Genomic DNA, 18,192 nt, shown 5'->3' with positions numbered 1-18,192 from the left:
CTCTGATGGAAGGGAAAAGCCTCCCTTTGGATTATGAGCTAAACTCTGACACTGGAGGGAAAACCACTGCAGTGATCTTCGCTCCTTGTTGGCAACTCCATGTTAGTCACTGTGTGCTCCCACACACCCCTTCTAATTAAATGCAACTCCAGGGATAGGATTTCTTGCTTCATATGACCTGAAAATGTAATCTGGTGCTGGCCTGTGGGTGCTGTGAAGAATATTGCTGAGTTTTGGGGAGGGTTTTGCTAGCAGCACAGTCCCAAGTTTTGCTTGGCTCCTAAAACTGGTGTTGGCCCTGGCAGAGATTCAGGCATAGTCCCTTCTTTCCCTCTGCACCCCAAGGATGGTTTGATGTGGATTCCTAGCTATTCCAGCTCTTGCAATACTCCCTGATTCCATTGCTGTGGCCTTTGGCAGCTTACTTAGTTGTTTCTTTCCAAAATTAATTGCTTCAGCTGGTAGATTTCATCACTGTTGGAACCTGTGCATTGGTGGTGTTCTGGTGCCTGTACTCAGTACTGGACAGCAGTGACAATTATCAGGTACTGAGAGGCAAAAGGATCAAAGGCATGACATCTTCATTAAAATAATAATGTTCTGATGCAACTGAGATTAAATCTTAGAATCTATGCAAGACTGTGCTATGTTAATGCAGTGCTTCAATGAATTTGATTGTGATGTAAGTAAAAAAGACTTCAAAGCCAGAGGTTACAAACAACTAATTGCTTCAGGTTATTTAGGTGAAAAGAGTACATAAAGAGAGACCAGCAGTGTCCATTTAGCTATGAGTGATCTCTTCCCAATGAGTGTGACTCATTAGGTAAACACTGTTTGTACAATTACCTGCTGTTGCACTGAAAGGGTTGCACAGAATGTATCAATGTGACAGGAATCCTACCCCATGGACACCATTTGTGCTCAGTTCTTGAAAGGTCAGACTTACTTAAAAGTGTAAGCCAGGGAGAAATAAAGATTTAGATTAAAAAAGGAGTACTTCAGAGCTGATGAATCACATCAGACCATGAGCATGAAAAGATGCTGCTTTTAGAGTCCAATAATTATTGTCCTCAGTTGGAAGGGAGAAAAAAGTAAAACATTTTAAACTCATACATCATTATCTGATGCACAAAGAACTCCTGAAAATCTTTATGTGGCTTATTATTATTATTATTGTTATTATTCAGTTCCTGTTTCCCCTAGAAGATCAGCATGGGAGGTTGAAGGTCTTGCATGCAGCCATAGATGGAATAGGGCTGACAAAACTTAAATACTGAACTTCCCTCTCACTACGTTGGTTTTGCTCACCCTTTCCCCTGCCCTCCTTTTTTCTTTTTTTCCCCTTTTCCACTGAAAAACTTCAAGCAGAACCGAGGAACTTGACATTTCACAAAACACAAGGACAGGAGATGAGGTTTAAACCTCTAGCCAAGCAGGATAATAACCCAAATCTTTCTTGCCAATGAAATACAAGGTAGTACAAGGCAGTATAGCCTTTTTCTCCCCCTTGTCCTGTCCCCTCTTTGTGGTGTTAAACCTTGTCCCAAGCCCCTGAAAGTCAGCATGTCTTTCTGCTGACTCAGCTGGTTTCTGGATGGAGCACTGGGCTATGTGACAGGCTGCTGAAAAATTTCTTGCAGATGATTTTCAGGGATGGTAAAGGTAGGTATGTATTTGCATGAGCCACTGATGTATTACGACAGCCTAATGGTTTCCACTGTTGGTGAAGAACATTTTTGGGGAGATGCAGAGACTGGTGTAACCAGAAAGGAATTACTCAGCTGTCTAGCTGTCACCTGCCTTAATACTTGTTTTTTATGCAGTCATCTACAGGAGAGGTACTAGCAAAGACAAACGGCGCAAGCACCACCACATCTGTGGGAGTGTTTATTCCTTTTTTGGTTAATGCAGCAGAAGGCTGTAATAGTTATGAGTTCAGCTTCAGATTTATTGTTTCCAGATTTGTTGTAGTGATATTTCTCCAATCTGACTCCCACAAGAGCGGGGAAGAAAGCTCAGTAGGATGTGTGTGCGCTGCTGCTGGCGGATAGGCAACAGGGAATGAGCAGAGACATGCTAGATGTGCTAGAAATCCTCAGAAATGGTTGGCAATAACAAATTACCCTTCTGGCATCGGTCCTATCTTTCATCCATGCTCAACGGGGGCACTGCTAAGGGAGATGTTGAGTGTATTTCCTTGTCTTCCTTCATGAGGCAGATGCCACTTGAATGCAGCAGCAGGTCTGACTTGGGAGAGCAAAATGGAGCAGAGATTCTGCTGCTCAGCTGTGTGGCAGGGCAGGAACAGGGGGGTGGTGGTGGTGCAGACTTTGGCTGCCTTTGAGCGACCACATCCTGTCAGGCTGTGGAAACATCAGACTAATGTAGAGATCTGTCTGAGATGTAGACGTGCATGTGGGAATCTGGCAGATAATTTGCAGACGCATTTATATTCCTGCAGGAGGAATTCCTGGTGCAGGGAAGGCTCCTGCCCTCACTCTTGCTTGGTCTGTTCACCCACTTCCCACCCACATCCCTATTCTCTGTAGCATTTAAGTACAGTGCAGACAGATTTATTTCTACAAGGGTGTTTTCCATTCTCCTAGTGCTGTGCAGGAACACTGTGTGTGGCACAACAGAGAACTGGTATCCAGTCTACTACTTAACTTATTTTCCAGACCAAGACTTGCACTATTACACTATGTGAAAGCATTGCATAACAAAGATATAACAGAGATAATAAAGGGCAGATTGGTTACGATGATGGCTAAATTCTGTTGAAGTTGTATGTTGAAATCTAAGTGTTCGCAGGAGCTTTACCGAGCCCAGTGGGTATGGGAAAGCTGGGTGCTTTCCGACACAGCCTGACGAGGAAGTGGTGCTCTGTGCATGAGTGGCTGCTAGTGGCAAATGGCATTCATCCAGCATCAGATGGAACTGAAGGAACTTTCTTTTTACTGTTGTTTTTTAAATATATATATATATATATATACACACACATATATATATGTATATATGTATGTATGTATGTATAAAGGGGGGTAGAGGCAAGGCCTATGATAGCAGACCAGTGTGCTACAAGGCCTGACTACTGTTGTGGCCAACAAATTAAGAAACGTCAGTACAGAGAGCTGAGGAATATTTGGGGAAATTCTGTTCTTCCTTGCTGCTGGTCAGAAATTGCCTCAACACAAACCTGAAGGCTTCCTATTCCTATTTTTGTGGGTGTGTTTGTGTTTCAGAGAACCCTCCTAGGACTGAGCACAAGAGGAAGTGCACCAGCGAGCCCAAGAAGGTTTCTTTCGGTTTCCCCCTCAGACCCACTGTGTCTTTCTCCTTTCCAAGTACAGTTTTAATCCAAGACTATGGTACCTGGCAAGATGAAGCATGTTCTCACTAAGGCTGCTGCTCACCTGTTTTGATGGTACTTGCTAATATCTTAGTATGGAAAGTCGACATAATGCAACCAGTTTGAGAGCTGCAGATGTGGCTATTACTTGGAAAATGAGCTCTGCGTATGGATGTTTTTGTGCCTTCTGTTTCCCAGAAAGGACTGCTGACTGTGCTGTGTGGAAACGTGCTATGAAGGGGGAATGGTTTTAAACTGAGACAGGGGAAGTTTAGGTTGGATATTATGGGGGAAGTTTTTCACACAGAGGGTGGTGACGCACTGGAACAGGTTGCCCAAGGAGGTTGTAGATGCCCCAACCCTGGAGGCATTCAAAGCCAGGCTGGATGTGGCTCTGGGCAGCCTGGTCTGGTGGCTGGTGACCCTGTACACAGCAGAGGGGTTGAAACTCTATGATCATGGTAGTCCTTTTCAACCCAGGCCATTTTATGACTCTGTGAAAGTACCGTTACATGAGCCAGGGCTGAGAAGCAGTTGAGTAGAACAGCTCAACTACTGAGCTGGCTCAGAACAGCATGGTAGCTTAGAGGGCTGTGATGTAGCTGCCTGTGATATTCTGTGAACAGGAGGGGAGGATGTTGTACTTCGAGAGAAATTTTGGACTCCTTTACTGTGAAGGTTATAACTATGGCAGTGAGCTGATGGCTGATCTCAGCACTTCATGCACATGCCATTTTAAACGGATGGCGTACATATAAAGATAAGGACTTCTCTACAATGAGTGCTGCTCCCCTAATACAGAATGTGAGCACTTCTCCAGTCGTATCTACCAAGTTTAACTGCAGGGACGATGCTGTGTTGAATGTGAAGTCCTCAGAAACAGGCCTTACTCAGGGCAAGAAGTCCCCTTCATTTTCTCTCTTCTCTTTTTTTGCTGCTCTCAGCTGGAAGTAACTTCTGCTTGCTTCTGGCCTCTGTGTGGTGAGTGTGGGTTTCCGCAGAGCCTGGGCAGGACCGCCAGGCTGAATTTCTGGGTTGGATCGGTGGGACACAGCGGCGCTGTGCTCCTCAGCGAGTGTTGTGACACAGAGCAGCCTGTCGCTGTGAGCGCGGTGCTGCCGTGAGGAATACCGTAGGGGTGCAGAGAGTGAAAGGAAAAGGGCCTGAGTTCGGACGAACCGAGCGGCTCCTGGCTTCCATCTTGCTGCTCTCTTATTTTTTGCTTTCCTTGAAGGAGCTGGCGTACGGTGACACGGGCTCTCTGTTAAGACTTCTTTAAAACAGACGGAGCCAGAACGCAATTTCGGGTAACTTAAGCCCCGTTTATAACGATACCGTAGATCCCGAAGCTAACGGCTGCTTCCTTGCTGGATTGGTTTACTTCCACGGAAGACACTGCTCTTTTTTCAACCGCTCGCAGTCCCCGTTCTGTGACCGCGGGCCAAAACGTCACCGCGCAGTTACAGCGCCTGTGCCTTGGCGCGGGGGGATGCGTGGGGAAATACAGCCCGAGCACGGCGGGCCGGGCGCTCTGCAGGTGCCCGCGGGTCCCGGCCTCGGCCCGGGGCCGCCCCCGAGGCTCAGGGCGGGCTCTGGCGGCGCCGCCCCCGAACGCAGCCGCGCGGGGCAGCCCCGGCTCCGCGCCGCCGAGGCAGCGGGTGGCGGCGCGAACAAAGGCGGCGGCAGGCGGCGGTGCGGCCCGTGCGAGGCGGTTCGCCCGCTCCCGCTTCCTGGGCCGGGCCTCGCCGGGCGAGGCGAGGCGAGGCGGCCTTCGCGGCCCCGCCCCGCCGGCGCGGAGCGGAGCGGAGCTGCGGCCGCAGCAGTAGCAGAAGCGGCGCCGGTCGCGGGGCGCGCGCGCCGCCCGTCGCTGGAGCTGCATGTGCGCGGGAGGAACGGCGGCGGAGGAGGAGGATGGCCGTGCTCAAGCTCGCCGACCAGGTGGGAGTCGGGCGGGAGGGAAGCGACGGGCCCCGGCCCGGCTGCTCGTCGTGCCGGCCGCCGGGAAGGGGCGGCGGCGGGCGGGAGAGCGGCGGCCTCCTCCGGGGCGACCCCGGCCGCAACCCGCCCGAGGGGTCGGCGGCTCCGGGCGGCCCGCGGCTTTGCCCGCCCGACCCCGAGCTGCCGATCTGAGCCGTCAGCGCTGCGGGGGAGCTGCGGCTCGGGTCGGGTAAATGGCGGTAGGCGGGCGGCTGTGAGCGGTGCTGAGGTATTTCTCTAATCTCGAAGCGAAGAGCCTTTAACGCGTGTTGTCGGTGGGTGTTACCGTTCGTGTGCACCGCTTTATCCGCGTTCTCGGCCGGCTGTTGCTCTCCCCGTGCCCGCCGTGCTGTGTGTAACGCGGTAACCGCCGCTGTGTTGAGCCCCGCGGCCGCCCTCAGCGGCGTTGCCCGGCCCCGGGCTGCTGTGAGAGGGGAAAAAGGGTGAAGCGGCTCCTGGAGGTGACCCAGCTCTGTCCTCAGTGCATCGCTGCGTTGTGGGAAGCAGTGTCCGTGGGCTCCCGGCACAGCCCTGGCACCCCTACCTCGCCGCCCGCCTCGGCTCTGCAGTCTACCTGTGGGCTCCTGGCCCGGCCGTGGCTTGCAACAGTGCAACAGGCAGACGGGTTTTCTTCGTGGGTGCCTATCTCTGGTCACCTGCTGGGGGATGAGAAGCTCTGTTGGAGCGCTTCCTGCTGGATCCCGTGTGGTTTTTCTTCAGTTTCTTCACCAGATCCTCTTTCACTTCCCTATGGGAGATGCTCCAGGCTGCTGTGCACTCCTTCAGAGCAGGGCTAGGTGCTCAGCCTGCCTTATTGTGCACTCAGAGCTCAGGTGCCATACTGAAGCTGCCTGAGCAGCTGCAGCTGCTGGAGGTGAAGTGGCAGCAGCCAGCCCATGTGCTTACAGGTGGAGCTGGGGTGAGGAGAGGCGTGCTGAGAGGCTCTGTGTCTATATAACAATCTCTGCCTATGCTTGGACTCGCTGGGGTTGTTTCTGACCCTCCTTCCTGCTCCAGAGCGCAGAGTGAGCTGTGCAGCGATAGCTTGCAGCAGTTCAGGAAGCGGCTTCCTTTGGCTCAGATGTAGGCAACCGCAGCCGCCTGTGTTGCCAGCCCCCTGCAGGGGATCACCATATGGAGTGTGCTGCCGTGGCCGTGACCTGGGCTGTGCTGTGTGCAGATGCTCTAGGTGAGTTTGTGATGCCCAGGGAAGGCTAACTGAAAGCAGCCGTTCCCCCCTGCCTCTGGCTGTGGTTCTGCAGCACATGCTGCTCTGACCAGGGCATTGGATGGGGAGCAGAGATGTGTATAGGAGAAGACTGCAGATCTCTTCATGGGGAGCTGAAGCACGTTTCTCCAGGTACCCTGTTTCCTCCCTGCCTTCCTTGCCATCGCTTATCCACAGCATCTGGTAGAATGCAGAGCCTTCAGGCAGCTGAGAAACCAATCCCAGGCTTGAGGGCGGACAAGCAGACTTCCCTTATTGCTTCTCTATTGCTGCTGAAAGGTGCCAAGGTATTGCTGTCCTTAAACATTCAAAGAGATGGTCACTGCTGTCTGTTCAGGTGGGAGAGCTCAATTCCAGACTGTTGCACGTTCTATTTTGGGCACATAGGTTACTTGAACTTGTTTCCAAGTGGGCACAACTGCTAGCTCATCCATTGTGCCCTGAGAAACCCTTAAACCACCTGAAGTGTATCTCTAAAGTATTCCAAGACTTAAAAACTTTTTTTTGATCTTTTTTTTCACCACTTTCGCAGTGAATGTTGATCACAGCAAGCATGCAAACTGCTTTAAAGCACTCAAAATATATTTTTTTCCTGTTCTCAGAGTTGCTGCTCTGATGTTCCTCCTTGTGAGTCTCCTCTCCTTTCAGTGTTGTTCTCCCAAGTGTTGTGGCTGCTCCTTCAGCAGCCTGGGTTCTACCCTGCCTCTGGAGCTCCCTGCCTACTGCTGGCAGCTTCGGCATGGACTGTCTGCCATTGCTTGCCCTTGCACTGGGTGCTCTGTTTCCCAAGGGCCATTTGTGCATTTGCCATTTGCAGAGTTTCCAGGAGAGAGCCAGGATGTCCTGCTGAACGTGCCTTTAATCCACGCGGTTTCCACTGATGGCTGTGGACAGCGAGTGCACTGACAAGTGCTCCTGTCAGCACTCTGCTGAGTGGGTAAAATATCACGCAGTCCTGCTGGCTGGAGCCTGCTAGAGGCTACGGGCACTTCTCCCCAGCCTTGCTGCTCCTTACCAGTGTGTTTGGGGGCATTGAAGCCTGGATAGATGGTCGAGGCATGCAGTGAGGCTGCAGTTAGCTGCAGAGCCTTGTTATGTCCCCCAGCGTTTGCCCGTTGTCCTCAATGGCTGAGAGCAGTGGAGCGAAAGCGGCTGTTTCTCTGCCTTTCCCAGGTGCTTTCCTGGGTCTGATGGTTCTCGCTGACCATCAGGATCCATTTTATTATGGTTGCAGAGAAACAGCACTGAACAGATGTTTAAAATGATTTTAAACAGATGTCAGAAATCATTAAAGTCGTCTGGGAAAAGGCTGGGCTTGATCTGAATACACTTAAAAGCGAGATGAGGAAACAGTAACAAATGATCACCTAACAGAGCTGATTACATTTCCAAATGATGGTGCTTTTAACTTATTTCAGAGTCACTCAAGTGGCATAGCTGTCTGTCTGTCTCATTTCTCTCAGACAAGGAAGGCACCTCAGAAAGCGCCCCTGATGTGCTGTGCAGTGTCGTGGTGGTGCCCCGTGCACAGCCCACAGATCAGTCTGTGGGGTCCTGTGGTTCCGTCCCTACTCTCAGCATTGCTGGGCGATGCTGAGCTGTGTGTTGATGTGGGCCAGCACCCTGCCCCACAAAGCCGTGTGTAGGGCAGGTGTGGCCAGGATGTCACACATCTTGTGGCCGTGTTCTCCTCTCCGCGGAGCTTCCCTTGCCAGTCCACATCCCTTCCTGCGGGGCTGGTGGGAACAGCAGGACGGTTTTGCTAGCTGTAAAGCTCGGGCTAAGCAGTTCCCCCAGCTGCTGCCTGTGGCCTCAGCCTGGTTCTAGCTGCTGCACTGGGACGTGTAGCAGCCTGCTGCTGAGCCCTGCAGCTGCTGATGGGTGGGAATCAAAGCATCGCAGAATTACTTTCAAAAGGGGGAAATTATTTTGCAGTTTAATCCAAGGGTTTGAGGTCACCACTAAAGCTTGCAAGGAGCTGGTCAACAAATTACAGCATTTAGTTGTGGCTGGGTAATTGTGACGTTCTGAGAAGGTGTGTGCTTTTTGACGGCAGACGTCCGCTTGTGTTTTGCTCTGAGGGGAAGAAGTCACTCCTGTGTGCAGCTGTACAGCCAGAAATGGAGGCTGTTTGCATGGCCTTGCCTCACAGCGCTGAAACTCCGAGTCTAACCTGAGCTTCTCCAGCTGATGTTTGTGCTTTGTGTTACGAGCCGGCTTTATGTGCGGACACGTGTTCCTGTGCTGGAATGATTTGTTGTGGCTCACTTCTGGGTTTTAAAGGAAGTGCTTGGATAATGCCCCCTCCCTCCCTGCAGCTGCGTGTTGCTGCGTCCCTATGAGGAAGGAAGTGCAGCCGTGGTGGGTGCGCAGCTCTGGCAGTTGCACCTGACTGGAGCTGTGTGCTGAGCTGGGGAGGCGGCTTTTTGCATAAAGAAGTTGGTTTCTCACAACCCCCCCCCAAAAAAACCCCACTTGTGCTATTGGAGGATGTCTGCACAGCATTGCTGCGTCTTCATAACTTCAGTGGCACAAAAGTCTGCAGATAACCATTATGATGGATAACTTGATGTTCAGGCATTGCCACTTCTCTTCTGACATATTCTGTGACCTCATCTAATGGCTTGTTTTTTTTCTCCTCAAGTTGCAGCTGTTATCATTTCAAAGACTCGTTGCTTTATGCAGTGTTTTTTGTCCACACGAAGACTTTGAGCAAAAAGATCATGTGGTGCCTCCTGAGTTGCCCACCTGTAGCTGGCGTCTCTGTAAACAAAGTATTTGCTGTAGAGAGAGTAACAAGAGCAGACACCACGTAACTTTAAGACTTCTAGTGGCACAAAGGTAGACCTGAGGTGTTGCTGCTCTCCTGAGCTGTGGGCCCTGTGGGCAGCATGCTGGTAGCAGCACCTGTGGCTCTGTCTATGGCTAAAGTTCATTTTTCCCTTACTTGTAGCAGATAGGTGGGCAACGTGTGCTCTTCGCTGTGTTTTTATTCTCTGCTTCCTAGCTGTGTGCCAGCAGGGAAACATGGGATTTAGGTGCTGAAGCCTGTGATGGTACCAGCAAAACACTGATTTGCTCAGTGTGTTCTTTGGTTGCTTAGCATGCTGTGGGTAAAAAGGAGAGAACAAAGGCCCGAAATACCCCGTATTGTCTTTGTGCTTCCAGCTGCCTTAATGCACTTGCCAGTGCGACACTAGGCATTTATCTCCAATTTAAAATCAAGAGAGGGTCTTATTTAGTCATTGACTTCAGGAGAGTGTCCAAAAAGCCCCAGCAGCCACGTGGGTACAGTGCCAGAGCCCATAGGCATCCTTTTTACCTGAGTGGTGGTATGTAGGTGAGCGGCCCAGCGGCCTGCTGGGGGCAGGTGGCTGTCCTCCCCACTGGAGGTGAGAGCAGAGTGCTTTCCATGGCAGAGTTCAGGCTGAGGACACAGCAGTGGCAGTGAGAACCCAGCCCCAGGTGCTACTTTCCATGGGGAATGGCTGGCTGCTCTGCCTCTCGGCATACTCTGCCAGTGCTGTTTGTGCTGCATGGGCTGATGCCAATCTTACGGTGTTGCAAGAGGGGAAGCAAACGGTGGCATGCAGTTTCGTAGCATGGTGTTAGCAAACAGCATATTTAGACATTGGCTCTGTAGTGCGTGAAATAGGCATTGATGCCGCGTAAGAGAAAATGCTCTCTAAGGAAATGGTTTCTAGGTCACCTGGGAAGTAAAGGTTTATTCTGGCTGTTGGCAGTGGGCGGCTAAGCCTGTGTCATGGGCTTAGCGTTGTGTGCTGGCAGCGCGAGTGGTAAAAATGAGATCAGCCTTTTGTGTGGCAGTGCCACTTGTTTAGATTAAGCAGCCTCACAGCGTGGGGCTGCGTGACGCTTGCCTGCTGTGCACATTAAGGCTGGCTGGGTTCTGAGAAATGGAGGTAAGTTCTCAAACAGGAAAGCTGCTGTCAGTGAACGGGGCGGTGCTCCTGGGCATGTTCACACAAGGACTGTTTCACGTCAGGCTGAAACTGGGTAGTCTTCTTGCTGTGTTTTGTTTGTTGTACGCCAGTATTTGTATACATGTAATTAGGTTCTAGGTAGAAGAGGATACTCCTTTCAGAAGTGTTCTTGTGAAGACCAGTGAATTTGTGCCATGCTGCCCAGAGGAGTATTAATTCTGCTGTGCAGCGGGGGCGAATAGAGCAGAGTGGATTTGTCCTTCTCCACAGAGGAGGTACGACTCACTCACATGGCCACGTGGACCAGAGACATTCCAGAACTGCCTGGCAATGGAGCTGGGAATGACAGCAAGTAGCAGGGCAGGCACATGATCCACAGCACCTCTGGTTCCTGCAGTGCCAGCAGAGGAGTTCTGCAGACAGCTGTCTGAAGACCTTGGTGTGATTCCTTCTGGGTGACGCTGTGGTCTCCAGCACTTTGAAGAAGGCCTTCAAAGACCTGTAGACTGCAGACAGTGGTCTGGAGTGTTTTTCACTTGAGTCTGTAGGGTCAAAAATATTCAGGAAGTGGACAAGCAGATGTAATTCAGTGCCTTAAGCTTTGCTTCTGTATTTTCTGCCTCCAAAAACCTCTGGCACGGAGCAGGCTTTTGCCTCGTGCCTTGTTACAGCTGTCTGACCAATGCCCGACACAGGGTGCTCCCCGGGGAGGCTTCAACCTGCAGGAGTAACAGAACTGCTCCATGTGTTATCCGACCCCACGAACCCATCGAGCTGTGCAGTCTGCTGGACAGAACGGCACTGCTGCTGGCTGGGATATTACAGCATCAAAACCGAGCAGTGTGAATAACTGCACTACAGCTCTGTAGGTGCGATAATGTTGCATTTGGGAAATAAGTACCGTTTCATTCTTGGTGCTCCCTCTGTTGTCATTTGTTTGCTTTCAGGCAGTAGGCTTGGAGGGAAAGCAGTCCAGATTTCTGTCTGGTTTTAACAAAGTGTTCTGATAACATTAATTGACCCTTGAACGTGCACAGTGATAGTTCTAAGCCACAGTGGATGTCTCACTAATGCAGCAAGTCTCTCTACAGAAAGAGTAAGTGGTTTGCTTGGAGGAGAGCCTGGTTGAGCGTGCCTTCCTGTGCACATTCCCACATGTTGCGTTCCCCTCAGAGCTGTGCTGGTCCCAGCACTTTGCAGTGTGATGAGTGGCACTGACACAAAAGCCATATTTCTGCCAAGTCCACCTTGAACTAATTTAAGAAACAGTCAGACCTGGTTTGTGCAGCTCTACCACTTCTTGAGGCATACATCTGAAGAAAAGGTTTGCATTACTGACACATCCCTAGCAATATAAACAGAAGAAATATACGTATAATTTCCGCAGAAATCGGAGCGGAAGGGGCTCTCTTTGGATAGGGATGGCTCTGGGGATGCCCCTTGCAGATGGGATGTGGGTGAGGCTACACAGAGGAGCTGCTTGCTGCCACACACTGCTTCCCTGTCCTGTGTGGCAGAGCCTGGCTGCTGATGCTGCTTCTGGCTTCTCCAACCCTTAGGAGTAGCTTATCTCAGTGTTGGGACTTTTGTGTTTCACCATGGGGTTTCATTTGTTAACGCTGCAAGCAGGACCTTGCTGTGCAAGCTCTGTACGCTGAGGCTAGCCCTGGAGTTAAGGATCCCAGAAGGAACAAAGGAGTTTAAGTGTCTTTTTGATCATCCCTGCTTCCCCAAGGCAAAGTTACATCATTTGCTGCGAGCTAATCTCAGTCGCACTTGGAAAGTGTACAGAAACAGCTTCCCCCAGACAGTTGTTCCGGGTAGATATTTTGGTGTGGGTGCCCTTTGTATAAAAGCATCACTTGCTAGTCCGTGTTTAATGCACTGTGCAAGTGGAATAACTGCTGGCAAATTATCGCAGAAGAGCCCTTTTGGCAGATATCTGAGCGCAGAAAGCCTCCGTCCCACGTCAGTTTCAGAGAGGAGGCTCTTCCCAAGGAATAAAACAGTTCATTCCTGGGTGTTTAGAGAAGAGCATACCAGTGGTAAGTTTTATGGTGCAGGACTTAAAATATTTCACGTTCATTAGCAAACAAGTACCAATTAATTTTACATGATGATGCTTAAAGAGTAGACTGCAAGGAATGGTATTTAGCTGTGGCTGTTTGGCAATTACGACCTTGTATATTATAACAGGCTGAATAAATTCTTGATGTGAGAGCTCACCATTAATCAACACAGAGTTAATTAACTGTGTTGCTCGCGCAGGAAGCGCTGCACAGAGCTGTCTGGCTCTCCGGAGTGCCACAGGCTGAAATGTTTGATTGGTCTGAGACCCGGTGCATTTCCCCAGGATTTGCCTCAAAGCTGCTGCAGAAGGGGGCTGCAGTGCTGTGGGAGCAGGCTCTGTACTGAGCACTTGAGCAGGCCCTTGTGTGGCACTACAGTGCTGTGGCTTTCCATCCCTTCCATCAGGAGCCTGGAAGCCAGCCCTCGGAGGAGTACTGAGTATTGGAGATGTAAAGGGGTTTTTCAGCTGTGGATTTGGGCAGATTAATCCTACGTGGCTGTCTGGGAATTTAGGAATCAAGGCAGTAATTACAAGTTATACCCATCTGTTCTCATTTACACTTCATATAGGATTTTTTTCTTGTCTTTTTTTTTTCTTTAGTTTGAGAAGTAGCCCCCAAAGTAGAAAATGAAAGATGTTCAGCACATCTTCAAAGAGCAAAGCGTTCCATCTCCACATTCCTTGCCCCTCTGCACTCCAAATAAGTCTTGTCATTTCCTGAGAATGGGATGCTTAGAGGTGTGAAATTGGCTCTGCATTTCGGAGTGACACTGGCCATCATTTTGCTGGTTTGCTTTATTGTTGGCTCTATATGAATACTACCTTATGCTGCTTTCTGCCTCGCTGTCGCTGAAAATACACTGCCTATTAAGGGCTGCTTTTACTGGTAGAAAATTTTTATGGCTGGGAAACTTCAAAGATTTTTTCTGCACTTTACATTTGTTTATAATGATTGCTGGCTTTGAGTAGCAAAGTGTTTTACTTGCCTCCAGTGAGACAAATGATTTCCCCATATCCACCCTCATTCATGAAGCATAATGGGGCGCCCCTGACAGTTCCTGATGGTGAAGTAATTGTGGGGTTTGGGAGCAGAGAAGGAAGGACAGGGAAGGGGGTGAGTGGGGAAGGCGTTTCCCTGTCAGGTCCCGGGGCAGAGGGAAGTGGTGATTTGGCCAGGCTTTGCTCCCCTGCAAGCAGACCTTCTTGCCTCAGCCATACAGCTTCTGAATTTGGTATAGAGAGAGGCAATAATTATTAAAAGTTGGAAAACCGTATATTTTTTTTCCTTCCCAATCAGAGAAGCAGCAGTGAACTGACCCCTCCCAGTATTAGTCCCAGCATGCATCTTATGGCTGCGGACTGGTGCTCCCACTGGCCCTTCCTGCCTGCTCAGCAGCCCCGCTTTGTGTGGGCACCCGGCACTTCCCCAAATTCAGACTTCTCGCACCCAATCTTGTATCGCAGGGGACGTTTAAAGGTCAGACTTTCTCCTCCATTTCCTCCCACTCGGTCTGTGTTCCGCAGAGCCTTTTCCTTTCTTGATGTTGCCGCAGGATCTGCAGCGCTCTGGAGCTCAGTAGTGAAGAATCCTTAGTTTTATATGGGGTGTTGCCATCCCCTTCATTCTGGGCTGCAGGAGAGCCAGGCTGGTTTTGTCCTAACAGCATCTGGAGACTGGAGGTGGTGGCAACAGAGTCAATGGTTTCCCAGATAGTTTGGGGTATAGTATGTCATCTGTGGCTCTTAATTTCATACATTTATAAATAGGACTTTTCTTCATTCTTTTTGGCCTTAAACTCTCAATGTCTCTTGTTTATTTTATTAAGCAGAATGGAAATGATTTCAGAGGCATACCAGACGTAAGCTGGGGACAATGACAAATGGTATGAAAGGTCTGCTGTGTGATATGGAACGTGTGTAAATGGATGGGTGCAGGCAGAAAAGACTCAAGAAGAATTAAAATGGCCACAGTAGTGTGAAACTTTGTGAAGACTTTGTGAGTCTGTGGAGGATAAGGAGAGCCCAGGACTTGAGACAGAGAAACATTATGCCATGTGAAAAGGAGGAAGTGAGGAGCTGGGGGATTAGCGACTGTAATGCCAACATTGTGAAGTGTACAAAGCAAATTGTTGAGCAGCAGTTTCATAAGCATCCAGAGGATGTTAAGGTAATTTTAAAACAGAACCACAAACAACAGGGAAACAAATATCCCAGGGAAGGGCCCTATATCTTTACTTTTTTTGTTGTTGCAAAGGCTCACAGTAACTGAAGGACTGGCATTATTTCAGGTCCTGGTCCCCCATATGTCAGTGACGTTGGAACTTCCTTGTATTAAATGGTTTCCAGCCTTTTTGATAGTGTGAGAGGAGGAGGAGGTGAGACTGTGATGTTGGAAAGTCATAATATTTCTTATTTCTGTGAGCATCCGGGATGGGGAAGGTGGGGAATTCTGTGAAGAGATGTCTCTGCTGTTGGTTTTCTTATCTGCACGTGGAATGAGACTTTGTGTGCCCTTAATGCAACCTCATGTTGTGTTCATGATACCAGCAGCAGCCCTGTAAAGGCCCAGGACTTTTGCTCACTACCAAAAAGAGGATAACACGGGACTGTAAGTGCTTGTCTTGTTCCTCATAGAAGCATGGTGGGATGGGCTGGCACTTGGGTGGTTTTCTGCTGTTCTTAAAGTATGAAGCTGATATAAAATCTCTTTCTCTTCCCCGCTTACTTTCCATAACTTTCCCTTGCAGACTCCGAGAAGCACGCTCTGCTTTCGGCCTGTGATACAGCTTTCCGGTCAAGCTGTGACGTAGCTGTGGCAAATATAGTGATACATGAAGATGCTTTTGGCATGAGAAGGAATTGGAGGATTCTGTTGCCAAGGCAGGCAGTTTCAGCATGCAGTGAGAGAAAAATATGCCATTGTCTGGTTTAATGAAAGCTGTAAAACTAAGGGAAAATAAGTGCACTCTAGGCATATCCTTGTAAATATGTCAAGAATGTAACAGTGTCTAAATCTACCCTGCATTATAAGGTAACAGTGGGTTTAAGATACTGATTCTTCTATTCAGAGACATTTTTAATCCTTAAATGGTGCACCATGGATGCTTTCTTGCATGCCAGTACAAATATTTCCAGCATGTTACGAGACAGATGAATGAGCGGAAGGGAGAGAGATAAACTAAGGGATGTTTTCTGATCACAAGTGTTCTTTTTATCAGTGAGAAAAGCTGTCCATTTTGGTTGCTACTTGTGTAACGGAAGGATGAGTGAGTGGAAGTTTTAATGTCAGGTGGATGACACGGGTCTGTTAGCATCAGATCACTTCCTTAAAGTTGACATATTTTGTTTTCCTAGTGACTTGCCAGTAGGGTAGGTTCATATGTTTTAATGCTTATTATTTATCCAGGAATTGGAGTGCTTAAGTCTTCGGGTTCTCTGTGGCTGCTGCCAGTTCATCCTTTGAACTCCGTGCTCTGAAAACACATTGTAAGCATTACTTTTACTGTAGCAGGTTGTCTCGCAGCTGTATTGATGTGTTCATGCTGACGTCTGGGCGACTGATCTCATTTTCATTCCAATCAATTCTGAATGGAGCCTCTGCAGTTGTTTGTTTCACATGGGAATGTCTGGGGGACCAAAGAGGAGAGGAGAAACAATGAGAGCCCAAATGATGCGCTGCAGTGCTTCCCTTGGGAGGAGCAACCCGAACATCGTGCTATGAGCATTTCCTTTCTCAAATGTTGAATGTTTTCTTTTAAGGAGGACTGTGGTGCTCTGATATGGAAAGTGTCAACATTGCTCCTCCTCATGACTGTAATAGAAGAGTCCCATCTGGTGTTATCGAGATGTAGGTCTGCGCATAGCCACAGTTCCCTACTGTTCAGAGACCCCCATTGCAAGCCTCCAGTGACTGGTCTGTAGCTAGATTGCTCAGGTTAACCCACTGTTTAGAAGTGAGCGATGATGGTTTTTCCCTTTCACTCTACTTTTCCAGAGCATACAGAAGTAGTATGCGCCACTTACTGTTGCCAGAGTTTGCATCTTTCATTAAAACCTCAGTGCCCCTGTTCCCACTTCAGCCTGGCTACCATACTGAATTCTCCTTGTTGATCCTGTGATGTGCTCTCCCACTTATCAGAGTACTGAGACCCTTTGGCTGACTCTGATTTTCCCTTCCTGAACTTTGTCTTGCCTCTTTTTAAGCCACCCACAGTCTGTCTCTGAAAGTGTCTTATAATTATTTTCATCTGTTCTTTCTTTTTGATATTTTTTCCTGCTTTCTTCTTGTCTTTTGAAATTATTGCACGCTACTTGTTCTGCCTGCTGAGATTTTGCTTGACTTGCACTCTCAGCAGTGCTGCTGTCCTTCAGGGTTTGTGTAAAGGAGGAGCCTTAAGGTGCAGGTAGCTGAGCTGGAATGGCTCAACAGGGACCTGGCACCTGGTGTGGCCAACGCAGGTATTTCTTGCTAACTAAAGAATGCTCTGTGTGATGCATGTACTAGTAGCAGTTTTACACCAGAGTGTAGATCTGTGGATCCCTGAACCCTTGAGACAGTTTCCTGTTCTTTCTTCTTGAAGCCACTTGTCAAGAATTCCTCTTTGAATGTTGCCTTCTGTCTCAGGTCCATAAAGGACTATGCCTTCCATTTTGCATTCTGCCTGGTTTTGAACTATCTGGTGCTAAAATATGCATGTAAAGAGCTCTGTCCTGGTGCTAGGTGGCACCTATTTTTGTACTGCAGTTGAGTTTCTAAAAGATGTTGGGTTTTCATTTGAAAGATTTTATTTTGGTGTGTGGCTCCACATAGCTTCATGCTTAAAAGATCAATAAAACCACATCCTGACTCTAAAAGGTAAGGGGTGTTATTGAATGTTGGGAATGTGTCCAGAACGTAGACGGAGATACTGAATACTGTAATCTAAACATAAGACAGCAATATATATATATATATATATGTATATATAAATTAAAATTTATAATATATTTAAGACAAATGTGCAGTATTTACAGAACTAAGAAATGATTTACAAACTCCTTCTTTATTCTGCACATTTCTCCTGTATGGGCTCTACATCAAAATCCTTTTGGACAGCCAAAGTAGCGATAGGGCTGTGGTCTCCCTTATGTCGCAGCGGGGCTTTCTGAGAGCAGCACACAGGAGATGCAGGCTCTCAGCAGGCAGCTGCCCAAAGCCCACCCATTCCCTGCTCCCTTGCCCCCAAGAGCAGCACTGAGCCACCGCTGAATGGCCAGCTGCCAAAGGAGCACCCAGCGATGCTTCAGCATAGCCCAGGAAGTGAAGTCAAGTTTCATGTACCAAAATAAGGAAAGCATGTTCTTACAAAGTCTTCCTTTTTCTGTTTTTTATGTACGTAAGCGCAGTCTTCAGCTGCTGCTTTTTTAAGGCCCAGTGGCATGGAGGTATGGCATTGTAGCATTACACCCAGTGAGCAGCTGATTCTTGTCCTCCATTCTTAGACTGCTTAGCAAGATGCCTTAGAGCTATGTCATTTTACCTTTCTTAGTCCTATCTGATTTATTTCTGATGTGTGTCTTCTCTCTCCTTTAAATCACAATGTGTTATGTCCAGTGCTGTTAAGATTTGATTGTTTGTTTTCCT

The 18,192-nt window shown here is 48.8% G+C and overlaps 1 protein-coding gene across 8 annotated transcripts in view; it reads left to right on the top strand.

Moving 5' to 3' along the window:
* The first annotated feature begins 5,130 nt into the window (after positions 1 to 5,130).
* The window catches only part of ANKRD44 (ankyrin repeat domain 44), a 110,473-nt gene continuing 97,411 nt past the window's right edge, over positions 5,131 to 18,192 (top strand). For all 8 annotated transcript variants that reach the window (XM_015289403.4, NM_001012915.2, XM_040703406.2 and 5 more), the window contains exon 1: positions 5,131 to 5,287. In XM_015289403.4, the coding sequence (XP_015144889.2) occupies positions 5,261 to 5,287 (27 nt within the window). In that variant the 5' untranslated portion in view covers positions 5,131 to 5,260. The remainder of the gene's footprint in view (positions 5,288 to 18,192) is intronic.

The sequence above is a fragment of the Gallus gallus genome, chromosome 7 (genome assembly GCF_016699485.2).
Source record: "Gallus gallus isolate bGalGal1 chromosome 7, bGalGal1.mat.broiler.GRCg7b, whole genome shotgun sequence".
Taxonomy (NCBI): Eukaryota; Metazoa; Chordata; class Aves; order Galliformes; family Phasianidae; genus Gallus; species Gallus gallus.
The sequence above is the reverse complement of the archived record's forward strand: the minus strand, read 5'-3'. Positions and strand labels throughout refer to the sequence as shown.